A 27040-nucleotide genomic window follows, 5' to 3' on the forward strand; every position below is an offset into this window, starting at 1 on the left:
AAAATTAAAAAACTGCAGAAACAACATTTATTTAATGTGCAAAATAACAAACTATAATAGGAATAAATATTTTTTAATAGTGCAAGAATCGAAGCAGGTGACATATAAAATATATTTATGCAACGTAATGCTTTTTTCTGCTTCAAATGGAATTTGTATTTCTTTCACAAATTTGTTCAGATCTGAAATTTAAAAGATGTTTTGAAAATTATTATACTAATTAATTAAACAGTGCTTCCACTATTGCATTTAATATTGTAAATAAGCATTAATATTGTAAATTATTTATTAAGCATTTTATTTCGCAGTTATTCTTTATTCCATGATTTTGCATGCGATGTTTTCAAAAGATTCACCTTGGTGTGTGAACCTTTTAAGTGTTTACACTCCAAGGGTAAGAAATATTTTGTCACTTGATTTCTAATATGCTTTTCTTATGAATGAATTTTTTAAAATAATGAATACACAAGTGATAATGCTAACTATTTATGAAACAAATATACTATAGCTATCTACTTAATCAGTGAGTCGTTGATAGCTTGATTTTTTTTTTCTTCCATAAAAAAAAAATCAGTGAGTCATTGATATCTGGAACATATTGCCATTGCAGGTAGTTGAGGCTGACTGTTTGAATAAATTCAAATGTCTACTGGTGTAAGGATACTTACCGGTGTGAGGAGGGAAGCATATAATGTGTTTTCTTGTCTACTTTTTTTTTTTTTTTTTTTGCCAATGCAGCAAAAGCCTGTGGCTTTCTTGCACTATATGGTGAATACTATTACTAACTATGTGTATGTGATATTATACTGTTCGAATTAAAAATTGTGTGGATCCTATTTAGTTGTTAAGGAATATTCAAAATTCGAATGTCTAAGATCTATTATTTAAAGTCTTTTTGATAATGCTCTTTTATGAAGTTTTATCATAATCAACAAATGTAATACCCCTCTCCAGCAGCCAAACTGAACTATGGCAAAACAACCCTATCAACACTGACTGATCAATGATAAATTTCTGATGACACTGAGGTCCATGCAGCCACCAACACACTGATGCCAATCCTGAATAAGGGATAAAATGCTATAGTGCAAGATAAGTATTCTTCTCCCATTTGTGCCTTATAAGTATTCTTCAAGAATCAGATTGCAAGTGGAACTTATACTCTTCTATGATGGGAACCATGATCCACAGATCAAATAAAGCATCTTTGAGCTTTCTCTCTGCAATGGCATATCATTCAAAAGCTCAAGTAAAGAATCTGACTATTATCACAGACCTATTCAACTCTGTAGAAATTAAAAGAGCACCGGATCATCTATCCATCACTAATCTACTTTGTCCACATGAGGTCCTCAGGATCATTAAGGCCAGCAATGATCAGGAGTATAAAATCAGAGCACAATCCACAAATGCTTCTTTTGTCAAGGAACCACTATCACACAAACCAGTCTCTCAGGATTCTACCAGCAACAAGGCTGTTCATCTAACACTTTCAGACTCATCTATTCACCAAGATCCTTCAGCTCTGATACAAATTCAACCTGTGCTTAATCTTGCAACTGATTCAATAATGTCCAACCAAAGCCTCAGTAACAGAACACAAACTCAGAACAGCCTCCACTGGATTCCAGTCAGGAAAAGAGGCCTATACTAAAGATCATCAGTAGCAACTATAGTTTACCATATTCTCTAGCACCCTAAGAGTTGAATGATCTCTTGAAAAAGACCACTGTCTCTGCCTAGCAATCATTGTCCTCAACCAGTGATCGCACCCCTTCCTAAAGTATAAGGGAGTATGAGGAGCACCAGCAGAACCAAAAGAAATTATTCGTAGCAATTCTCGACCAACAATCCACGTATAGCAAACAAAGTCAAATGTAGCAGTACTGATGAGTAAACTAAATATACAAACAAAAATTTTCATCTTGAGATTTATTCGTAGCAATTCTCGACCAACAATCCACGTATAGCAAACAAAGTCAAATGTAGCAGTACTGATGAGTAAACTAAATATAACATCATGGTCATCTCTACACAAACAAAAATTTTCATCTTGAGATTAAGACCACAAATGAAGTCTGATGACATTAAAAAAACTGTTCTATCTGGAACATGGTATCCAAATAGATGTGCAAGCCATCAAAACAAAGTTTCCCACTTACTATTCTTTCATCCTATCTTGCCTAACCCCCATACACCATAATACTCTTGTCTCATTATCAACCAGAAGCACTAGCAAAGCTTTTATAAACCACCCTCAATTCAATAAAGTTCAATAATAGCAGCATTTTCATTATTATTATAATGCTAATGCAAAGCTAATTCTGTATATTTCCATTTTAGAAGCTGATTACTTCAGCAGATGGGTCGGAAGGACAATTCTGACTTATTTATAGCAATTCTACTTTCAAGTTTGAAGATGCTAAAACAAGATAAGATTATCATATCAAAGTTTTTTAATGAGAGCATTATTATTATTATTATGCTAATACATTTATTACGTTTACAATATTCAAGATATTTCCAGCTTAATTTCATAAAATAGTTGTAAAATATTTTTAACTTGTTTGTGAAGTGATAAACCATCACTTCACAAACACAAAAAAAAAAAACCAATGTTATCTACCAAAATATAAAAAGCAGCACTTTATAGCTCTCTTCAGGGTTAGTTCTCTATCATCAGAGTTCAGTTATAACAGATTATATTACGTCTTGTTGGCCTTTTTTATAAAAATACTTCATAGTGATCCCAAGAGTGAGAGGATATTCAGCCAAGTGGGGGGAAAAAAAAAAAAAAAAAACTCTTCAGATTTTCAGCAGATCAGATTTTCTCATGCTGATGAAACTTAGTTAATGCTACTGACAGCCCAGTCTAGATATCAGGGCCAATGTTATAAACAAAACTTTGACCCAACAATTCTGAATAGGGTAAAGTCTGCAACAGTATCTTTTTTTGAAGAAATCATAACCAGATGCCAGTTTATAACAGACAATTAAAACCGAAATCCACAGCAAGAAATATCCTAGGTGTGCTACGATATTTCTAAACAGAATCTAGAAGCCTGAGAGAGAGGTTTTGGGGGCACTGCCCCAGATGTGGGAACAATATTACACAGTAGGGCAGATTTGTGATTTCTACAGAGTGAACAGCTGTTTGGAAGAAAAGTAACGCCGAGAGCGAAAGAGAAAACCAAGTTTTTTAGATGCAGAGGAAGCAATATTTGTAATGTGCTTGTGCCAAGAGAGATTAGAAGTCAGGGTAATCCCCAAAAGAGATATATCAACTTACCTAGAAATTGGAGTGTCACCAAAGATAAGCATAGGAGCAGAAGAATCCTTTTTGTGAGATATAAGACAAGACTGAGTTTTACAAGGACTGAAATCAACTAAGTTGTCTTTGCCGCACTGGAGAATTACCTGAAGATCGGCATTTAAGGAATTGTTAGCGGATATTCGAGAAGTTGAAGCTGATTGAGCAGGGCAAGGTTTCTCAAAATGTAAAGTGGAATGCAATGTGCTATCATCAGCAAAACTATGGAGAGTAAATGGAAGAAGGTCATTAATATACAAGAGGAAAAGATTGGGGGAAAGAACTGAATCTTAGGGAACACCAGCATTAGTGGAGAAGTTAGAAGACAGAGCCATCTACCATCACCCTCAGTGAGCGATCAGAGAGAAAACTGGATAACCAATTACAAAAAACAGTTGGCAAAACGTAAGATGGAAGCTTGTTCAGAAGACCTTTATGCCAAACACGATCGAATGCCTTTGATATGTCTAGAGCAACTGCTTGTGTTTCACCAAACTTTTCCATTGAATTTGTCCATAAATGAGTAACATAAGCAGAATATCACCAGTGGATCGACACTGACGGATTCCATACTGGCGATCATTGATCAGACAGAAGGTTTCTAAGTAGTTTAAGAGTTGGCAGTTAACTGATCTCTCCATTACTTAAGAAAGAGTAGAAGTAATTGCAATGGGACAATAATTGGACAGGAGGGATTTGTCACCCTTTTTAGGAACCGGCTGGATATGAGCAAATTTCCAAGCAGAAGGAAAAACATCTTTGGAATAAGAAAGTGAAAAAAGGCGGCAAAGAACAGGAATAAGTTCAGGAGCACAGTTTTGAGAACAAGTGGAGAAATACGATTAAGACCTGGAGATTTCTTAGCATCAAGGTTCATCAAAATCCTTCTGAAATCCTTTTGACGGAAAACCACAGGAGGCATTGAATGGAGCGTTTTGGGAATGGTGGGAGGTGTTTTAACAAGATCCTTAATGCATGAGTTGGAAGAAAAATGGGATGCTATCAGGTCAGCTTTATCCTTGGCCAAAGTGACAACAGAACCATCCTGTTTTGACAGAGGTGGGAGCAGAGATGGGAAAAAGTTGTGGCCAATAGCTGGGGGACAATAATTACTTAAGGTGAGAGACCAGAATGCTCAGCTACCATTAGGGCAAGAGGCAAGTTTTCCACTCTTAGCCTGTTCAAAATCTAGTTTGGACTGATTAATAACTGCTTTACAATTGTTGCAAGCTTTGGTGTAGGCAGAAAATGAAAGTGAAGAATTGGAAACAACCCAATTATGATGTGCAACTTTCTTCTCCTGAACGGCCTTAGCACATTTATTGGAAAACCAAGGTTTAGATAAAGGACGAGATTTTAAAGTGGAGTGTGGGATAAAGGATTCCATTCCTACAAGAATAATTTCACTGACACGATCTGGGCAAACGTTGACATCAGAAGTTTTGAAACAGTAGTCAACCAAGAAAAAGAAAAGAAATCTCGCAGGTCATCCCATTTTGCTTTCTTGTAATGCCAAACAACATGAGGTTGGGAATAGCCATGAGATAAAGGCTCCATTGGAGAAGAGACAATTACCAAGTTGTTATCTGAGGTGCCTAAAGGACCACCCACTTCGACCGTGTACTTAAAAGAGCTGTTTGTGAGAAAGAGATCGAGCATGTTGGCTGTATGGTTAGGATTGTCCGGTATTCTTGTACGTAAATGAACAATCTGTGCAAGGTCATTAGTAATTTCAAAAGCCTCAGCATCTTGACCAGCTGGGTCGGCGTGACTAGAAAACAGAAGCCAGCTGGAGTTGTGAACATTAAAATCACCAAAGAAAATTACCTCACTATTAGGAAAGTTGCAAAGAGAGGAAGTCAATGAGCTCCAAGTGATTAGTGGAGTTTGGAGAACGGTATAGACAACAGATAAATTTGACACAATGAGGTAGAGAGATTTTAAGCCAGAGAAGATCAGAGAGAGGAGAGTCCAAATTGCCAAGTCTCTGACAGAGAATATCGGAACAGACACATGCACACGTACCACATTTGAGGCAAAAGGAATCATACAGCGAATAATTTGGGCATCTGAGATTAGCATGAGTTAAATCAATTGATAACTGAGATTCTGTCAGAAAAGGTACATGGAGTTTGGCAGACTGCAAGTGGAAATGGACATTGTTGAGATTAGAATTGAGACCACGTATATTTGTGAAATGAACTAGAAAGTGTTTGGGAGGTTTAGATCTTAAACTAAAATAATTATTTGTTTGAAGATAATAAAGCGCTCAAAACCCACATTGGTATTATTATGTTTTTTCCAAACTGGAAATATGTACGTAATGCGGGTCAAATGTTTTGTGGTATTTTCTTACCACTTCTTCGCTGACTGCAAAGGCAGTACCTAAGAACTCTTATTATGGAATTCTTCGAACTTTTTGTAGTAGAATTAAAAGTTTTAGTAAATCAATCTTAGATCTAATTCAAAGAATTTTATTTTAAGGTTAAATTTTATATAGTTAATAACAATAATACATAAACACTTACCAGATGTCCCTGCAACATAACTGTCACAAAAGATCACTTCAGGAAGAACTTGTTGATTTGTTTATGGGTGAAACATATACTGTTTACTTACTCTCATAACCAGGTGGTTTGGTGGAAAAGAGTCTAAGGGGTTATCTTTTATAGCCTTGATCCCAAGGTTTACTTGTGCCCTGAGGGTATCATTACTGCAAGTATTGGCTTAATGAGTAATGGGGGATGGTGATACATATGTAAGCATATGTGGTTAAAATTAAATAAACAGAAATAAAAAGCACAAATAGAAATAAGTAGAAATAAAATAAAATTGCAGTCACTGAAGAAATGGTAAGAAAATACCATGAAACATTTGATCCAATTATGTACATATTTCCAATTTGGAAATAAACATAATAATACCAATGTAGGTTTTGAGTGCTTCATTATCTTCAAACAACACAGTTTACCTAGGCATCATGCCACATAAGGAATACCTGAAATGAATTATGTTTACTGAAGTGAACTGAAATCAAATAATACTTTATAATAAGAAAAAGGGAAAAAATAATTATTCGTGCAGTAAATGACACCATGCATGCTTTCAAAATTTCTATACATATTACTGTCTAATGTAATTGCATTTGATACTACCACTAAGATGTGGTGCAAAAATGTTTCTGTAAACTAATTAGGTTTGTAGAATTTTTCAGTTGGTTCACTGAACCAATTAATATTGTGAACTAACTGAAAAGGCTTTACACTATACTCAGAACTACAATACCACCATGTGGACAGCCATTGTCTGGCATGTTTAGTACATGGTTAGCATGTATGATTACAAGTAAAGTGGTTGCAGGTTTGACCCCATATATTGTCATGAAAAATGTATGGACCATGTCAACTGTGGCACCAGAATTTTTTGGTGTCACACGTCTGGTCCTTAATTCAATATGTATAGAGTCACAGCAAATATGCAAGCTGTTCTGAACTCAGCCGTCTCAAGAAGAAACTGAAATTCACTTATATATTATTTATTCCTTACTTGTTATATTTGAAAGTGGAATATGCATTAATTTTTGAAAAAAAAAAAAAAAGAGAGAGAGAGAGAGAACAAAAAAATAAAGAATTTTCTTTAGCAATGCATTAACATCATATACCCATAATATAAAATATATCATTTGCAGTAGTTCTAAGATGAAATCATAAAAAATTAGGGGGAGGGGAGTGCACTACACTTGAAAAAATAATTTTTAAAAATGTAATACTAAAAAATACGTACGTAAAAGAACAGATTCTGCTCTATTTTCTCCTAATATAGGCTCAAAGATTCGAAGTAAAGGTTTTGATATTTGATTAGAAAGGTAATATTCAGTGTCAACAGGAATATTGTTCTCCAGCACATATATGGGATCTTCTGATTTTAAATAGGCAGCAGTTCCTTTTCCTGCTGCAATAATCACATATGGAACTCTATCACCAAGATTAGGAGCACTACCAGGGTCTCTTTTTTTCATCCTTATAAAAAGTTAAATAATACATATAAATAATAATATTGAGAATACATAACAAATCATTTTACCCAAGATAAAACCGCAATGCTGTTTTTTAATTCATGTTATTTTTACCTCTGAAGACACTAAAAATAATCCATTATGAAATTTTAGGCAGCAAGTGGATTTGCTGGAATGAGTGCAGAGGGAGACAACAACAACATTGGTAAGGGGAACAAAAGGATGCTCTTACAAAGAAAGGCTTAAGTTTTGCAAACTGCAGCATCTGGAGACCAAGCACCTGCAAGGTGATTTTATTCAGGTGTTTAAGAAGTTTTGAATGGACTGAGCAAGCTCAATGCTGATGGCATTCTTCCTCTTGCTGATACTACACATATGAAGGGTCATAAATTCAAATTGTATGTACTGTTCTGAAAAACTGGAAATACTTTTAAAATTGACTCAACTCATATCTAAAGCTTTCAGGATAAACTGTCTAACATCTGTATTATACCAAAAGATTGTGATTCAGACTCCATATTCTAAATAAAATGAATCAGTAATGTCAAATTAAAATATTGTGTCAATAATGTCCTTTCCTCTCTAGAATGATTTTTTTTTTTTTTTGTGCTGATTGTAGGCAACTTAAGGTATTACCTACTACTGAAATGCTTTCCCATGGATACCAAAGTAGCAGAGGTGTTCTGTGTTGATCACAAGAGAGGGGGATCTAAAAAGCCATTGCTTTTATTTCTACAGTAGACTCTCTCGATTTTCTGGGATAGATGGTAAAAAACAAATCCCGGATAATCGATTTCCTAGTTAATCTAAAAATACAGAAGTCTCCAACATACGTTCCAGGACTTCTTAATTCGTCGAGTTTTACGTAACTCTGGAATGACTAGTAACATATTGCTACTATATTATTATTGACAAATCTGAATTCACTGCGATACTTGTTAATGTTTGAACATTTTCATACATTCTTATTAGTTTAATTTTCTGATCCAAATCGATCGCTTTTCTTTAGTTGGTAGATGTACTAGTACCACTGTCACTTATTCTCTTAGTTGGCACCGTGATATCGGTCAAAATGAAATTTTCTGTAAAGAACTTCACAGGGTTAAGGTGAAAACTCACTATATCACCAAGCGCGAGCTCACATTTTACTAAAGCACATTTCTGGAGGTTAACAAAAAACAATTTGCACTTTCCGTTTTATTGGGCGTTTCTGTTAGTGCAATTCATTACAAACAGGTAGTAAACTCGATCTTATTGCATTTGCGATACCGATAGCTGGAATTTTGTGGGTTTTTACATTATTATGGTGAAGTGTGTCCCCCCCCTTCGATAAAATCTTCAGTCATATAAAAAAAAAAAAAAAAAACCATAAATAATTGTAAATATCTGGTTTTTTTCCTTGTTACTCCGATCTCACTTGTGCAATTTGTGTGCGCCGTGATCATCGTTATTGATTGCATATTATTTTTTTTTGCTGTTTTAAATTTTACAATTCTAAAAAAAAAAATTTTGAATGGAAACAAATTTACATAAATCCTTAGTTGCGTAAGTCAGGGACTTACTGTATCGAAAAATGCCCAGCAACCTACGTAAAAAATATAGCAACAGATAAACGAAAAAACTTACGACGTACTACTTGTGTGTCCAATATAATGCTTCCCTTAATTTTTTGCAATGTCATGTATGGTTTGGTCACCAACATTAATAATGGTTAATCAAAGATTTAACGGATGCACCGTTTTCAAACTTTTGAATAATTTCAAGTTTTTGTTTAACTGAAAGCACAACTCTTTTGCATTTACCTATCATTTTCGCGATTTTATACAAAAAAAAAAAAAAAAATACTATAAAAAAATTTCGATATCCCTGACATAAATAACGAAACAAAATTTGTCTTTTTGCAGTGCAACGGAATACAACAATTGACGCGATGCACTAAAACAAACTAAACATTTGGTCTTTTTTTTTTTTTTTTTTGAGCGGTGGTTGTGAAGACAGCAGGGGTTGCAAGATAATATGCACATTAATCTCCCAATGACCACTTATAACGCCACTTCTTGTCACTTATTTACGACTTGCAAAATATCCGCTTATACCTATTCTAGTTATTATTTGAATTTTTTGATTTCTGGTTGATTTTTTTTTTTTTTTTTTTTAATTTGAAGTCTTGAAGTGTCCTGGTTAATCCAATTCCAGTAAATCAAGAGTCTGCTGTATATGGTAACTAAACTGACTTCAGCTGCTATTAAAAAATTCAGACTGCATGACACTTTGTTTCAGTTTATTATTTTATGGAATATTATCAAAGGGAATCTGCAGTTTATTACTTTGATAACTTTGTATTACTCAGTTCTCATCTACAAATTTTGACCATCCTAAGAATAATAAAAATACATTAATAGCAAAATTATCAAAAACTATGGTACGAGGACTGGTACGAAAGTAATGCCTCCTAATTTTTTGCTTTCAAATGTGGCACAGTAGATCATTTCGTGTGTCACTGGGTGGTCACTAGAGGACTCTACTTTCACCATACTGAGTGGCACTATGATCAGTCTCTTGAGTGCAGCACACAGTTTGAAATGGTGGATATCACAGATATGTGTATCAAGCAAATTGGTGATTGAATTTCTTACCAAGGAAGAAGTGACACCTATCGAAATCCATATGAGTCTCAAAAATGTTTATGGTGACAATACTGTAGATGTGAGTATGGTTAGATGTTGGGTAAAACACTAAGAGTGGGGAAAGTAACATTGTTAAGAAGTCCTGAAGTGGCCAGCCAGTAACATCAGTGACAACAGACAACAAGAGCCAGATCAACTCAGATCTGGAAACGTTAAAAAAGTTGAAAGCCCGCATCCCGAATATTTGACCAGACAAAAACCTTAATGAGGTTCTTCTTCTCTGTGACAATGCACAACCCCCACACCAGTCTATGCATGATGGAGGCCATTGCAAAACTGGGGTACACTGTTCTTCCTCACAGCCCAGATCTTGCACCTTCTGACTATCACCTCTTCAGCACGTGAAAGGATGCACTCTGTGGAAACCATTTTGTGGACAATGACCAGCTCAAGCATAGTGTTCGCCAAGCCCTCCAGAGCAAGACTAAGGACTTTTACATAACTGGAACACAGCATCTGACTTAGCGATGGCGGAAATGCATAGAAAATGATAGTGACTTTGTGGGGAAGGGGGAAAAAACCCAGTGTGTTTATTAATGATTGAGAGGGTTAATTGATGTATAAGGCATAGTTGTAGGAATTAAATTTTCTGAGGGAAAAAATAGGAGACATTACTTTCGTACCACTCCTCACAAATGGCCATGTTGCCAATGCACTGAATTTTGATATTTCATGATTGCTTAGATTTATTATCCAAAAACCGTTTATCTCCAGATTCTGCCAGATTTTGTACATTGCACCTGTGTTAATCTGGCAGAATCATATAATTTTTTATACTAAAAGGTATTTTCACCTATGAGCTAATTCCACATGGGCTTGTTTAGCAGCATATTCTTTATCTGTCTTTGTCAGTTCTTTGGTAATTACTAACTGTGATATGTCAATTCGATTGCAGAGAAGATCAGATATTGTTTGCTTTGCATAATCTACAGCACCTGCAGGATCCCTGGCAAAATATAAAGAAAAAAAAAAGATAAAGGAAAATTTACTGAACTAACAGTATACTGAAAAACCAATTCATCAAAAATTAATAAAAAAAAAAAACTATCATTTGCACAAATACTAATTAACTGAAACACTTCACTTTAACAGTAACACAACAACCTTTTTATTTTCACTTATTTCTTCAATTGCTTTCATAACTCCTATCATATCTTGTGCCGATTGAGCTCCTTCAAAATCCTTTCTTCTGCAATGCTTTTTTTTTTTTTTTTTTTAAATTTGTTATTAGCATCATCCAAAAGTTTACCTGATAGGTATACATAAACTTCTTTCTGTACAGCTTTTAGATTTATTTCAATAACTGCAATTTTGTCCTTGCAATTCTTCCTATTCTTTCTGCATTTTGCACTTAAGCTGCCTTAATTTCCTCCAATTCTATTATTTTCCTGGATAAATCTTTCTTGGCTTGCTTTTCCTTCTCAAGATAGTTGTTATAATTTTGAAAAGGAAACAGAAGAATTCAAGTTTTGTGCAAACTGCATATTATATGCAGTATGCAAGAAACAGCAATTTCCTAGTAACAAGGACAACTTCTGGCTTCTTATCACATTGTTTTGGAGTACCACTAATTACGTCTCACATTTAATTTTTAACTTTCAGCTTTATCATCAGTCCTGACTGCTAGAATGAGGTACTCCCTGCCCCTCTATGTCAGCACCAATATGGGAGAGTGCAACACTAGTCTTCATATCTTTGCTACTACTGGATATTTTTAATTTCCAATTAAGGAATTTTTTTTAACTTAAGGATTTTTTTTCACCTAGTGCTGATCAATTATTTTACATTCACTTCACTTTCCTTCTTCCGTTTTCAAAACTTTTACTTTTCCATCAGTGAATCAATCCCAGTATCCACTGGTAAAACAACAGCTAATTTTAAGTTTTCCTCAACTACTATAGTTACAATTTCTAGCAGGTCACAAACAAAAATATATCTGAAAATGATCCCAGCTTATTATTTTCTTTACAACAGCATGGCCCTACTGCAATTTAATGCCTTTAGACACCACACAAGAACTGAATATTTTCCTTTTCAGATAATCACATAATGATCTAGTTTTCTGTTTCAAAAGGATCAATATCTAAATTTCATGGGAATGTTTGAATGCTTCATCCTTAAAAATTCTACTCATAAAGGATACATGTATCAATGTCAACAAGTCCCTTACCTTGGATATTTTCAACTTCTTCATTCAAGAGAAAACTGGCAACTATAAAAAGTTCGGATAGAGCAAGCCACTATTACTGACAGTTAACAAAGCTTGTTCTTTTAAGGCACTCCTCCTACTGGAATGACTCAATTCTGATGCACCCTTTCATCCTTCCATCCAAAAATATGTATTCTCTCTCTGCATGTATCAATGGCAACAAGTCCCTTAACTTGGATATTTTCAACTTCTTCATTCAAGAGAAAACTGGCAACTATAAAAAGTTCAGATAGAGCAAGCCACTATTACTGACAGTTAACAAAGCTTGTTCTTTTAAGGCACTCCTCCTACTGGAATGACTCAATTCTGATGCACCCTTTCATCCTTCCATCCAAAAATATGTATTCTCTCTCTGCATGTATCAATGGCAACAAGTCCCTTACCTTGGATATTTTCACCTTCTTCATTCAAGAGAAAACTGGCAACTATAAAAAGTTCAGATAGAGCAAGCCACTATTACTGACAGTTAACAAAGCTTGTTCTTTTAAGGCACTCCTCCTACTGAAATGACTCAATTCTGATGCACCCTTTCATCCTCCCATCCAAAAATATGTATTCTCTCTATGCCCCCCCCCTCCCACCTCTAGAAGATGTGCTTGTTTTAATGTACATTGCAATCAAGCTTCATGACTACTATGGTTTCAAAAACAAAACCTAGCAATCTTGTTGTTATCACATGCGAGAAATTTACTGAATTTCTCCACCACAAAAATGTTATCTTCCTCATATTGACTAAATTAACATATCAACTTTCTGTTCACAAATGTCTATCACAGCAAAACTAAACAATTATTAATATTTTAAATTAATATTTTAATATTTTAAATTTTAAATTAAAATATATTAATATTTTAATAATTACTAAAATCTGATATGACTAAAAATTATTCATTAAATTAGCAAGTGAGCATGCATGTGCAGAAACAGAACACCCATGATTCAGGCAGTGAATTTTTATTTTCACGATTTCTTGACTTTTATTTTTTTTTATTCTTTTTGTTTTTACTAAATTTTGAATTTTTGTTTTTTGGCTATATGGTCAAAATAAAAAAAAATTAATATTAAAGACATTTTTGCACAGGTTTTCAATTTTTACAAGCTTCCGAATTCTTAAAAGACATTTACTCTGGGTAGCGTGTGTGTGTGTGTGTGTGTGTGTGTGTGTGAGAGAGAAAGAGAGAGAGAGAGAGAGAGAGAGAGAGAGAGAAATAATTTTTCATTTTTTTCTTCACTTTGTAATGCTACATCTATTTTCATTTTTCTTTCTACACATATTTTGATAAATATGCTTATCTGTTTGCAAATGTCCAATTATATTACATTTCTGTCAACCTGACTCTTAAAAATCACATCCATGTATAATACATAAAACAAGCCTTTTCAGATTTCATAATACACTGAAAATCCTGTTATTATAAATTAAATATTAAATTATATGGTAATCAACTTCCATTTTGGAAGTTGATTACCATATAATATAATAAATTTATTATATTATATAGTTAGTATAATAAATTTCAACTTCCACTGCAATGTAGACTAGCCCACCTTACAGCTAATTCTTTAACAACAGATAGAAATTTGCAGAATTTTAAAAAAATTATAATTAAACAGTTCCATTTTTTTTATGAAAAAAATATTAAAAAGAGCAAAACTATGTTACAACAGTCACATGAAGACATGATCAAAAAGATGGATTCTGTGTCATAAATTCAGAGTTGGCAGCTATACTATACAAAATTATTCTAAACAGAAGTGGGCATTTTTTCATAAATATCCACAAAATTGATTTTACAAAATTAGCATTAGCATTAGTTGAGGTATATGATGAAAGAAAGCAATCTTATACAGCATCAGGCAAAAAAAAAAAAAAAAACCCTTCCCATTTCACCCATCCGGTCACTCCAAATGTTTGTCTAATTCAGCCTTAAATTTATTTAAGCTATCTACTTCCACAACAGAAGTCTGTTCCAGGATTCAACTACACGCTTGCTAAAGGCAAGCTGCCTTTCCTCAATTTGAATCTATGCCCCCTCAGGTTCTTAATCTGAGCAAGCGGAAGTATCCCATCAGCACTGAGCCCACTCAAACCATTCAAGGCCTTACACACCACCATCAGATCACCTCACAGGTGCCTAGTCTGCAGATGCTGCAACTTGCAGAATGTAGCCTTTCTTCATAAGCACACCCCTTTCTTCCTCTCACCAATCTTGTTGCCCTTCTCTGTACTCGTTCTGGCAACTCAACATCCTTCCTAAAATTAGGCCTCCAGACCTGTATACAGTTCTCAAGGTGTGGCCTGACCACTGCCTTATACAAAAGGATAATCACCTCCTTGTTTTTTTTTTCTTTCTTTTTTTTTGTTGGTGCATCGGCTTCTGTGGCCATAATGCACCTCCCAAGGTTTTTGCATTTTCTACTCTGATCCAAGCCCGAGGCTGGATTCAAACCCGGCAGGCACTTTACCCACCCGGCTAGCCCAGTTGGCTCACCTCCTTGTCTCTGCTAGCAAAATTCCTATATATCAATGACAAAACTCCATGATCTGCTCTGACAGCCCATCTGCACTGCCAGAGAACTTCATATCTGACTGCATAATTACTCTCAGGCCTTTTTCATTCTCCACCTCCCTGAATGTAGTACCCCACAGTTCGTACATTTCTCTTGGGTTACTGCTACCCATATGGAGTACTTTGCGTTTGTCAATGTTAAACTTTAGTTGCCACTTCTCAGCCCCTCTACGTAACTTTTCTAGATCCTGTTTCAGTAGCATACTGTCTTTACTGTCATTAACAACCCTGCCAACCTTTGTATCATCTGCAAACTTGGACATTAAGCTGGATATACCTTCGTCGATATCACTGATAAATACAGAAAACAACAATGGACCCAGGACTGAACATTGGGGGACTCCGCTAATAACATTAGTCCATGTAAAGCAGTGTCCATTTATTCCCGCTCAACCATCTCTTTATCCATTGCAGTAACTTGCCCTTAATTTGTACAGCAGTCTTCCATGTTCAATTGTATCAAAAGCTTTCCTGAAATCCAAAATTACAAAATTTTTTTTTTTGCATTCAGTTCCTTTGTGACCACATCGTAGTATCCAATCAAACTGCTCCGACAAGACTTCCCCTTAACAAACCCATGCTGTGTCTGAGCTATTACTGCTGTCTTGTCTACGTGATCCTGTATCATCTCTTTAACCAGTGACTCCATTATTTTCCCTGGAACAGAAGTTAAACTAACAGGTCTATAATTAATTTTGTCACCCTTTGAACCCCCTTTGTGAATTGGGGATACATCTGCACATCTCCAGTCCATGGGGATCTCCCCTGACTCTAAGGATGCTCTCATAATTATGGCTAAGGGTTTGCTTACTTCCCTTGCCGTCTCCTTCATTATAACTGGATAGTTTCCATCTGCCCGAGGTGTCTTTTTTATGTTTAACTTCAACAATTTCTCCTCCACTTTGCACTCATTTATTACAAAATCACTTAGCTCCCTGTTAGAGTTTGATAAACTTCTTGCATTCCCCTCCTTGAATAACTCCTCATGTGTGAATTTAGATGCAAAATACTCATTCAGTTTATCAGCTACTTGAGCAGGATCATCAATAGTCGAATCATCTATGTTAAGTGGACCAATCTGATTCATCTCCTTCTTTCTAGAGTTTACATAATTAAAGAACTCTTTGCTGTTTTACTTTGCGTCCTTTTCCAAAGATTTCTTGTAATCTGCCTTCGCCTGCCTAACCTCCTTTGTGACTTGATTACAGACTAGCTTATATCTGCCATAGGCTTCTGTGTCGCCTGATAATCTATATGCATCCCATGCATTTTTCTTCTCTGCCACGAGCCTCATTAATTCATCCGATATCCATTTAGGCCTAAAACCTTGAACAGTATTTCTTAGTTGGTATGAAAAGCCTAGTAGCTTCTAAGATTAAGTCCCTGAAGGCCCATTCACACAAATAATGCTAACATAATTTAAAATTGTCTTAACCTTTAGAATTTACTGTTGGTAATATCATCAGTCGATCTCACTGTAGTCACCTTTAGGAAAACAAAAACCCTTCCCTTTACCCTTGATAGTAGTTACATCTTTAAGTAAATCCCACATCAGTACATTGTGATCACTGTCACCTAGTGGTTCCTTTATCTGCAAATTCTTAATGCATGAATAATCACTGCTGAGAAATTACTAAAATTAGGAAACAAAATTTTTAGTTGTGTTCACTAAATTAGTAAATATGATATTTGCAGATTGTATTTTAACCACATAACTAGAACCTCTGCTGTCTGATGAAAATTATAGTGCTAAATATGGTCATTTCCACAAATACAAGACCATCATGATCCAAAATTTATCATGCAATGACAGAATATATTTATACGACATTTAGGATCTAACAATAAGATTCAATTAAGAGTATCAATAGAAGAAGTTTAAACCCTATGGACCATTCCTGTATTGGAAGCCCATCTTCAAAAATAAATAAAAATTCAAGCTAACTTAAAATTTCATAACACAGGCAATGGCATAACGAAAAATTGCCCTTCTTCCAAGGGAAAAAAAAAATTTCTTAACTTTAAGCTCCATACTTTAGTATTTGTTATAATATATGCATACACACATTCACACAAATAATGCTAACATAATTTAAAATTGTCTTAACAAATACCCTCAAAAGAAGAATTATAAATGATTACAGTCGATCAAAATTTCTCAGATTATTTAATCTGTTATTTAACAAAAAGAGTTACCTGTCTATAAGTATTTTCTGTAAACACATATTGATAAGATTTGCTACAAGTGGACAATTATCTCTTCTCACTGTTTCTATTCCTTTGCAATCCATTTTGTCATGAGCATTTGGATTTGTAAAATAAAGGCCTGCATAACGCTTTTTGTTGATTAATAAATAAGGAAAATACACCTGAAAAAAAAATATATTTAATAAAACATAAGCCAATTTTTAACAAACGGGTATATAATCCATCGTAAAACAATGGGAAAATACTGTGAATAATATATATATATATACAGTCGGTCCTCGTATAACACGTGTTTGCATTACACGAATTCGATCATACACGATTTATAAATAGGGGAACGTTATCTTATATAACACGAATCGAATTCGCTTATACACGATTCGCCTTTGTGTTTACAAGAAATGGCAGTCGAACGCGGAATCACCCCAACTGAATGCAACACGATAGGAATGAAGGAGATTCTGAAAATGTATTTATGTGTTTTATATCAGTGAAGGGGAAACACATTTCACCATAATAACGTAAAAACCAACACAATTCCAGCTATCGGTATAATCGCAAATGCAATTAGATCGAGTTTACGACCAGTTTATAACAGATTCCACTAGCAGAAACGCAACTGGAAAATGTTTTTATTGTTTTATGGTAGTAACCCCTAGAAATGTGCTTTAGTAAAATGTGAGGTGTTAATAATGTATCTCGGGCTTTACAGTGTTGTTTATTCAGTTGCTACACGCGCGCAGCTTTGTTTGTGTATCAAGCGTGCCTCCTCGTTTTGTAATTGTGCTTTATTCCCTAAAAATGAGTAAAATACTAAAAGGTGTGAAAAGGAAGCGTCCTGGCGAAGACACTGCAGATTCAGAGTGAGAAAAAAAAAGCAATATGGATAAACAGAGGCGGACTGGATCAAAAATTCTTACCCGGGAAAATTTATAGTGGCCTCATACTACGGTTTATGGCCAAAATCACACCGGCCCACCGGGGTTTCTCCGGTAAGGCTTATGACCAGTCCGCCTCTGTCGAAAGAGAAAAAATATGAAATTGTGAAACGCTTTGAGCGAAATGAAAGACCGTGTGATATTGCACGTGCTACAAACCTAAATGAGGCAACGCCGAGAATTACAAAGAATGCAGAGAAAATAAAAACAACTTTCATAGCAGGAACAACTCAGTGTAATTAAAATCCATTAGATTAAGACACAAAGAATTGGAAGAGATGGAACGGCTGTCATCTGTTTGGATAGAAAATCAAACAAAAAGCAAGTTTGCTTACGATAGAAGCAAAAGCATTAGCAATATTTTATTACGACTTATGTATTACGTATTATAAAATACGTAAGTATTTTATTACGACTATTTTATTTAATATAATAAATTTTTTTACGAATAAAATACGTATTTTATTCGTATAAAATACTTTTTTAGTATTAAAAAAAATACTAAAAATACTTTATTATAATATAATATTATTTTTATTACGTATTTTAATCGTTATAAAATACGTAAGTATTTTATAACGATTAAAATTACCCGATTATTTATTGTGTTTGGTAATGTTTTGGTTCCAAATGTGTGTTCAATCTTGGGTGGTCGGCACCTAACCCCACTTTTCCCATAGGGCCTGTTGTTTATATTGCACGATTTTGCATTGCACAAGGGTTTTTAGGAACGCAACTATCGTGCTATACGAGGACAGACTGTATACAGTGGATTCCGGTTATTTGGGCCACCAGTTAATCAGGGCAGCCGTTTATTTCGGACAAATCTTAAAAAACAGAACCCAATCAAGAAAATAGCCAGGGTTTATTTTGCTTAATTGGGACAACATGCAGTTTAATCGGGGCAGGAGACTGCAGCACTGGATATTACCCTAGGATTGTCTCCGACCATACTACGTGATTCGGTCGGATTTCTGGAGGTCACAACCAAAAAACGATAAAAACAATTAGCAGCACCTGTTTATTGGGCTTTTCTGCTAGTGCAATCTATCATAAACAGATAGTAAACTCGATCTTATTGAATTTGCGATAATACCGACATCTGGAATTCTGGGTTATTATGGTGAAATCTGTTTACACTTCCAAGGAATCTTCAATCATATAAAAAAAATTAATTTTCATAATCTTCTCTTCATTCCTATTTTTAGAGCTTCGTAACTTGTTACTCCATTCTCACTTGCGCGTATCGTGTTACTTGCAATTTGTGTGTGCCGTGTTCTTTGTTACTGATTGCTTATCTTTTTACTGTTTTAAATTTTATCTCCCACCCACAAATGTCAGTGAACAGAAATCTCAACTAGTTAATATGTACATATTACAGTATGTATTAGTTATTCTGATTATCACGTATATCCTTCTGATATTCACGTAATTGGTAAGGTAATAAAGGGTACATCTGTGCTATATATATATGTTTACTTTTATAGCCTGTGGCTAATATTCCTCCTATTTTTGCTAATTAGAATCGATGTTTAATAGAATTAAAATTCAATCACAAATGTGATCACAATGACCGGCGTTTACTACACATCATATAGCAAATAGTACTTTACTGTGGTGAGTCCATCGTAACGTGATTTGATTGTACAGTGAACCAATTGTAAAGTGGGGATCCATTGTATTTTTAACTTTTTACATGAAACTTCAGATAATTGGGGGAGCCGTTTAATCGGGCCAAAATGCACTAGTCCCGATGTATCTCAAATAACTGGAATTGACTGTATATACACTGTGCTGCCACTTTATTAGATACACCTACCTAGTAGCATGTTGAGTCTCCTTTAGTCTTCAAAACAGCCTGAATTTGTCTAGGCATGGATTGAACAAGATGCTGAAAACGTTGTGCAGGAATGGAGTACCATGCAGACATGAGTGTGTCACACAGTTCCTTGAGATTCGACAGCCTGCAGTGGGCCTGCAGCGAACAGCCCTTTCCAGTTCATTCGAAAGATGTTCAATAGGATTGAGATCAGCGGATTGAGCGGGCCACTGCAGCCAAGAAAAGTCACTGTCATGTTCCTGGAACCATTCCATAGTGATTCGAGCTTTGTGCACCGGCACATTAACCTGCTGGAAGTAAGCATCTAACTGAGGATAAACTCTTAACATGAACGGATGCACTTGGTCAGCAACGATGTTTAGGTACGATGCGGCATTCATACGTAACTCTATGGGTATCAATGGACCCAACGTGTGCCAAGAAAACATTCCCCACATCATAACACTGCCCCACCACCTTGCACAGTAGTCATCAGACATAACGGGTCCATGGATTCATGCTGTTTTCTCCAAATTCTGAGCCTTCTATCAATCAACATGATGCACCAGGAACTTCAACTCATCAGACCAAGCAACTGTTTTCCAATCCTCGATAGTCCAGTGCTGGCATTGCTGTGTCCACAGGAGGCATGCTCTCTTGTTCTTTATTGATAACAAAGGTAAGCGATGTGGCTGTCGGCTGTTGTAACCCATTCGCAACAAAGTGCGACTAGTGGTCCATTGCGATATTTTGTTCTGTGCACCAAGGTTGTATTCTGACGTGATGTGCGACATTGTGGTCCATCTGTTTGCTTGCACAATTCTACCCTTCCTTCTCTGACCTCTCTCATCAACAAGCAATTTTCAGTGCAGTTGAGAGGATGTTTTCTGTTCATTGCACCATTCTCGATACACCCTTGAAACCGTGGTGGGTGCATAAAAAGTTCAGGAGAACTGCTCTTTCAGAGATGCTTTGTTCAGCACGTCTTGCACCTACTACCATGCCACATTCGAAGTCTGTTAGATCACTCCTTTCCCCCATTCTTTCTACGGTTTGTACACTTAACTGATACTAGAATGGATGTTCTGCTGCATTTATATCCACAACTATGGTCATGTGACTTACAACGCTGTGGGACAGACCATTTGTGTGCACAGTAGGGGTGTACCTATTAAAGTGGCAGCACAGTGTGTGTGTGTATCATGTTCTTACTGAAGACTATAAAAATTATATTTGGTAAAGTTTACCGTATTAGGTACCTGTCAGTTGTGCAACGTTAATGCTATTGCACATAGGGCAATTAGGCATTATACGTGCATGAAATTATATTAGTCAATTTTATGTAATGGTGTCTATCTATAGGGAATTAAGTGTATAAGGACCAAATTAACAAGTTATTAAAAGTAAATTAGCTTTAGTCTGGAAGGTTTATATAAAATTATATTAATGAAAATGGAAATAAAAATAAAAATGATGATGAACAATGAAATTAACAATAAAAAATAATAATAGACAATGAAAATTGTAAATAACATTCTCTCACTTGGTCATCGGTCTGCTACTAGTAGCAGACCTAATTCCCTACAGATAGATACCATTAAATAAAATTAACTAATATATATATATATATATATTTGAATAACATTTGAAATAGTTGGAAACTGAATCTTTCATAAATAAAATAAAATAAAAAGGGGAAGCAAACATCAGAGGCAGCAAAGAGCATATTCCTCTACATGATGCTTGAAATATAACAATCAAAATAAATTAGAATAAGAATTTAAAAAAAAAAAAAAAAAATATATATATATATATATATATATATATATAATGCTAGCAGCATAGCAAGACAGAAGAGCGAAAATAGTCAAATTTAAACATAACGATCAAACCAAAAGGGAGGGAAAAGAAGGGTAACAAAAGTAAAAATATTGCAGCAGAAACTCTCTAAAATAATTTAGAACATCTAAATGTAAAGAAAATAAAATAATTATCCATTGAATTTTGAATGCCAATTAAATAGAAATTTAACGGCACCCCCTCTGATGGGCACCGGGTCCAAATTTATGTGAAATATCACCAACAGAGTAAACCACTACAATAAAATAAAATAAATATAAACAGAAATAGACTGACCACTACGCCCCATCTCGACAGAGGACCACAAGGCCAATAATGGTAAGGGAATTGCTGCATTTTGATCGCTAGACAAATTGCTGCAAAGGCGAGTCAATCGAAAGATCAGTCCGCCACCCGATCCCCAGATTGAACTGCCAATGCAGAGGACTTGAACAGCGGTGGTCCTGATGCAGCAAAATTAAAAATAGAACAGATATGAGCACTCCAATGCAAAGCCACACTACTGACAAAAAGTAATCTTAACCAGATTATATAGACGAATAATGAACTATTGAGATGTCTGCCCCATCTCAACAGACGTATATCTGTTGAGATGGATCTTAATGGTCAGTCTATTTTTGGTTTATTTTTGTTTTTTTTTATTGTAGTGGTTTACATCTCTGTTGGTGATATTTCACATAAATTCGGACCTGGTGCCCATCAGAGGGGACACCATTAAATTTCTATTTAATTGGAATTCGAAATTTAATGGATTATTTTTTTATCTTTACATTTAGATGTTCTAAATGTAAAGATAAAAATTTCCTCGATTCCTCGTCTGCTGACGAGGCTACTAGTGACGGTCGTGTTCAAAGCCGCTAAGTGGATTTTTCTTATTTATTGATTTGAAATTATTGTGTTTCTAAAACTTTTGATTTAAATTTAGTAGTATAACATTATTTTGTGATTTTTTGATTAATTTGGTGTATTTATTCTTTACTCGGCCTTGTAAAAGTATCGGTAAGGGTTTCCACGTGTTCGTAACTACCGTTCGTAACTACCGCTACCGTTAGTAACTTTCCCGCCATTGTGATACCGTACTAGATATACCGTAGGTTATATACCGTACTAGATAGCGTTAGTTGAACTTCGTTAGCAGTTAAATTGTATGTTTAAATAAATACATATAACGACTTAGATTACAAACGTAATATAATTAATAACATAACATAATAAATTAATAGAATCGTGACTCAGACCAGAGCAGCAAAGCAAAAGGCTCAAGCTAATGGAAGTGCTGTGGCTCAGAGCAGAACTGAGGGGGGGAGTTGTCCTCTGACTCACAGCCTTATAAAATGCACTGTTTGCTTGATGTTTGCAGAGCAATCGGGTATGGGACATGATACTGCCAAGGGGGATGTCTTTGTGTGTGCGCGATGCAAGGAGTGTATCGATATCAGGCAACAACTCGGCGTTCTTGTGGGCCTATATGAGAGCTTGAAGGACAGGGTGGATGCCCTCGAAGAAACTAAATTGAGAGGCCCATCAAGCTCTCAGCTGCCCACATCAACGCCAGAGCTTGCACTTGAGCATCGCGTGACACAGAGACAACCCTAAGGCAGAATGCGCTGGTCCCGAAGGAACTAGTAGTTGTTGGTGACTCTATTGTCAGGGAAACGGGGAACATGCTTTGTAAAAAAGATAGGTGGAACAGGACCAGGGTATGTCTGCCAGGGGCAAAGGTTGATGACGTTGTAGAGCGAATATCATCTTTTAAGGGCACAAAAGGTGATATAGTTGTACACGTTGGCACTAATAATATTAAGAGTAGGAGACCGGCAGAATTACTTAACAAGTACAGGTCACTGTTGAACAAAAGCCGAGAATTAGGGTTGAATTTGAAAGTGTCTGCAATTCTGCCCAGACATGATAGGAGGGAGTATATGATGAGAGCCTTGTCAATCAATTCGGCCCTGGAAAGATTGTGCAAGGCTCAAGGGGTAGAATTTTTTTCAGCCTAGACTGTACTTGTTAACAGGAGAGATTGCTTCTACAGGGATGGGATACACTTAAATAGAAAGGGTGTAAGAATATTTGCTGATGCTATCGAAGCAGTGTTAGGTGGGTCGGAAAACTGCTAGCTTGGGGGGAGACAAAGACCAATAGATTGACAGTAGCCACTGGCAGAGGTGAAAAAGATTCTTGCACTGCTTCTATTAGAATGAGAAGAAGCCTGAAAAACAAGATGCATGGTATTTCAGAGACTGCTGGGAGCCATTGCGGTACAAGTAAACACATGGGTTGTGTTAGGGTAGCTAAGGATAGAAACAGGTGCAGGTATACTTGCGTGTACACCAATGCTAGGAGTTTAGTAAATAAATTTGATGAATTTGAGGTATTGCTCAAAACATCGAAGGCAGATATTGTTGGGATATCAGAGACGTGGTGTCACACAGATATAAAGGATGCAGAACTGCAATTTGGGGAGTACACGTCTATAGAAAGGATAGACAGGATAGGAAGGGGGGAGGGGTTATGCTATTAGTTAAAAAACACATAAAAACCAAGGAAGTGAAGCCAGTCGACATCGCTGGACAGTGCAGTGTGGAGTCAGTTTGGTGTGACATAATCATTGGGAGATCAAAATTGAGAGTAGGAGTGTGCTATAGGCCTAATGACTCTGATGAGTATAAGGAACTGTACAGGGAAATAGAGTGGGCCAGTAAATCAGAGTGTCTTATAATGGGAGATTTTAATTTCCCAGATATTGACTGGAATTTGGGGGCTGGTTACTCACACACTAGCAGGGCTTTTGTGGATTTATTGGATGATTGTTTTCTACATGAGCATGTTCGGGAGGCAACTAGAGGGAGTAATACTCTTGATTTGATTATCAGCAGTGATTCTTCATGCATTAAAATCTGCAGATAAATGAACCACTAGGTGGCAGTGATCACAGTGTGCTGAAGTGGGATTTACTCAAAGAGGTAACTACCATTAGGGGTAAATGGAAGTGCTATTGCTTCCGTAAAGGCGACTACAATGGACTGAGACAGTATTTAAATTCTATACAGTGGGACCAACTGATGATGTTACCAACAGCAAATTCAAAATGGGAAGCATTCAAAGAACTTATCTTGGAAGCTACTAGGCTTTACATACCAACTAAGAAATATTGTTCAAGGTTTAGGCCAAAATGGATGTCAGATGAACTAATGAGGCATATGGCAGAGAAGAAAAATGCATGGGATACATACAAATTAACACATGACACAGAAGCCTATGATAGATACAAGTTGATATGCAACCAAGTTACAAAGGAGGTTAGGCAGGCGAAGGCGGATTACGAGAAATCCTTGGCAAGGGATGCAAAGAAAAACAGCAAAGAGTTCTTTACTTATGTAAACTCTAGAAGGAAGGGGATGAATCAGATTGGTCCACTTGATATTGATGGGTCAAGTGTTGATGATCCTGCTCAGGTAGCTAACAAACTAAATGAATATTTTGCATCGACATTCACACATGAGGAGTTATTCAGCGAGGGGAATGCCAGAGGTGTATTCAACTCTAGCAGTAAGCTACAGAATCTTGAAATAACTGGGAGTAAAGTGGAGGAGAAACTGTTGAAGATAAACACAAGAAAGGCACCCGGGGTGGATGGGATCTATCCAGTTATATTAAAGGAGGCAGCAAAGGAAGTAAGCAAACCCTTAGCGATAATTATGAGAGCTTCCTTGGACTCAGAGGAGGTACCCATAGACTGGAAATGTGCAAATGTGACTCCAATTCACAAAGGAGGATCAAAGGCTGACACAAGTAATTATAGACCTGTGAGCTTAACTTCTGTTCCAGGAAAATTAATGGAGGCACTGGTTAAAGAAGCACTGCAGGATCATTTAGACAAGACTTCAGTTATAGCTCAGACACAGCATGGTTTTGTTAAGGGGAAGTCTTGCCTGACCAACTTGATTGGATACTATGATGCAGTCACAAAAGAACTGGATGCAGGGAATAACTTTGATATTATATACTTGGATCTTAGAAAGGCTTTTGATACTGTTGCACATGGAAGACTGCTACACAAATTGGAGCAGTGTGACATTGGAGGCAAATTGCTGCTATGGATAAAGGGGTGGTTGAGGGGGAGAAGACAGAGAGTGGTAATCAATGGACACTGCTCATCGTGGACTAATGTTATTAGTGGAGTCCCTCAGGGCTCAGTGTTGGGTCCATTATTGTTTTCTGTATTTATAAATGATATTGATGATGGTATATCAAGCTTAATGTCCAAGTTTGCAGACGATACAAAGGTTGGCAGGGTTGTCAAGGACAGTACTGACACTATGCTGCTGCAACAGGATCTGGAAAGGTTGAGCAGATGGGCTGAGAGGTGGCAAATGAAGTTTAACATTGACAAATGTAAAGTACTACATATGGGAAACAGCATCCCCAGAGCAACGTATCAACTCTGTGGTACTACACTGACAGTGGTAGAGAATGAAAGGGACTTGGGGGTGGTTGTGCAGGCAGATATGAAGTTCTCTGAGCAGTGCAGACGGGCTGCAAGAATAGCTCATGGAGTATTGTCAATGATATACAGGAATTTTTCCAGCAGGGATAAGGAGGTGATTATTCCATTGTATAAGGCGATGGTCAAGCCACATCTAGAGTACTGTATACAGGTCTGGAGGCCTCATTTCAAGAAGGATGTAGAGCAGCTATAATGAGTACAGAGAAGGGCAACAAGATTAGTGAATGGAACAAAGGGGTGCTCTTACGAAGAAAGGCTTAAGTTTTGCAAATTACAGTGTCTGGAGACTAGGCACCAGCGAGGTGATCTGATAGAGGCGTATAAAGCCCTGAATGGTTTGAGCATGCTCAATGCTGATGGGATTCTTCCTCTAGCTCAGAAAAATCACCTGAGAGGGCATAAATTCAAATTGAGGAAAGACAGATGTAGGATAGACGTGGGGAAATTTGCCTTTAGCCAGCGGGTGGTTGGTTGGTGGAACAGACTTCCATCCCTTGTGGTGGAGGTTGATAGCCTAAATAAGTTTAAGGCTCAGCTGGACAGGTATTTTGAACGAACAGAGGGGTGAAGTGGAAGTGGTTTTTTTTTTTTTTTTTTTGGCTGATGCTGCACAAGCTTGCTTTCTTGCATCAAATGCCTCTACTAATGCCAATGCTAAATTATTTTAGAGAGTTTCTGCTGTAATATTTTTACTCTTGTTACCCTTCTTTTCCTTCCCTGTTGGTTTGATCGTTATGTTTAATTTTGACTATTTTCGCTCTTCTGTCTTGCCATGCTGCTGACATTATACACTGCGTCTCAAAAATATTGGTACAAACGTTTAGGGTAGGTAGGTAACATCTAAAGGAATGTGAATGGTATAGGAACCCATAACCGGAAATGTCACTGTAAGTCAGTAGACGGCACTGTTCATC

General features: G+C 36.2%; 1 protein-coding gene across 1 annotated transcript in view; it reads right to left on the reverse strand.

Moving 5' to 3' along the window:
- Positions 1 to 27040, reverse strand: part of PolD1 (DNA polymerase delta 1, catalytic subunit) — a 154424-nt gene that overhangs the window by 15227 nt on the left and 112157 nt on the right. Inside the window, exons 13-15 of the mRNA XM_090386737.1 lie at positions 16988 to 17160; positions 10806 to 10958; positions 7094 to 7329 (exon numbers count right to left, since the gene is read on the reverse strand). Of these exons, the coding sequence (XP_090242863.1) occupies positions 7094 to 7329; positions 10806 to 10958; positions 16988 to 17160 (562 nt within the window). The remainder of the gene's footprint in view (positions 1 to 7093; positions 7330 to 10805; positions 10959 to 16987; positions 17161 to 27040) is intronic.

Source organism: Mastigoproctus giganteus, chromosome 12 (assembly GCF_048544385.1).
Source record: "Mastigoproctus giganteus isolate SK-2022 chromosome 12, ASM4854438v1, whole genome shotgun sequence".
In the NCBI taxonomy this organism is placed as follows: Eukaryota; Metazoa; Arthropoda; class Arachnida; order Uropygi; family Thelyphonidae; genus Mastigoproctus; species Mastigoproctus giganteus.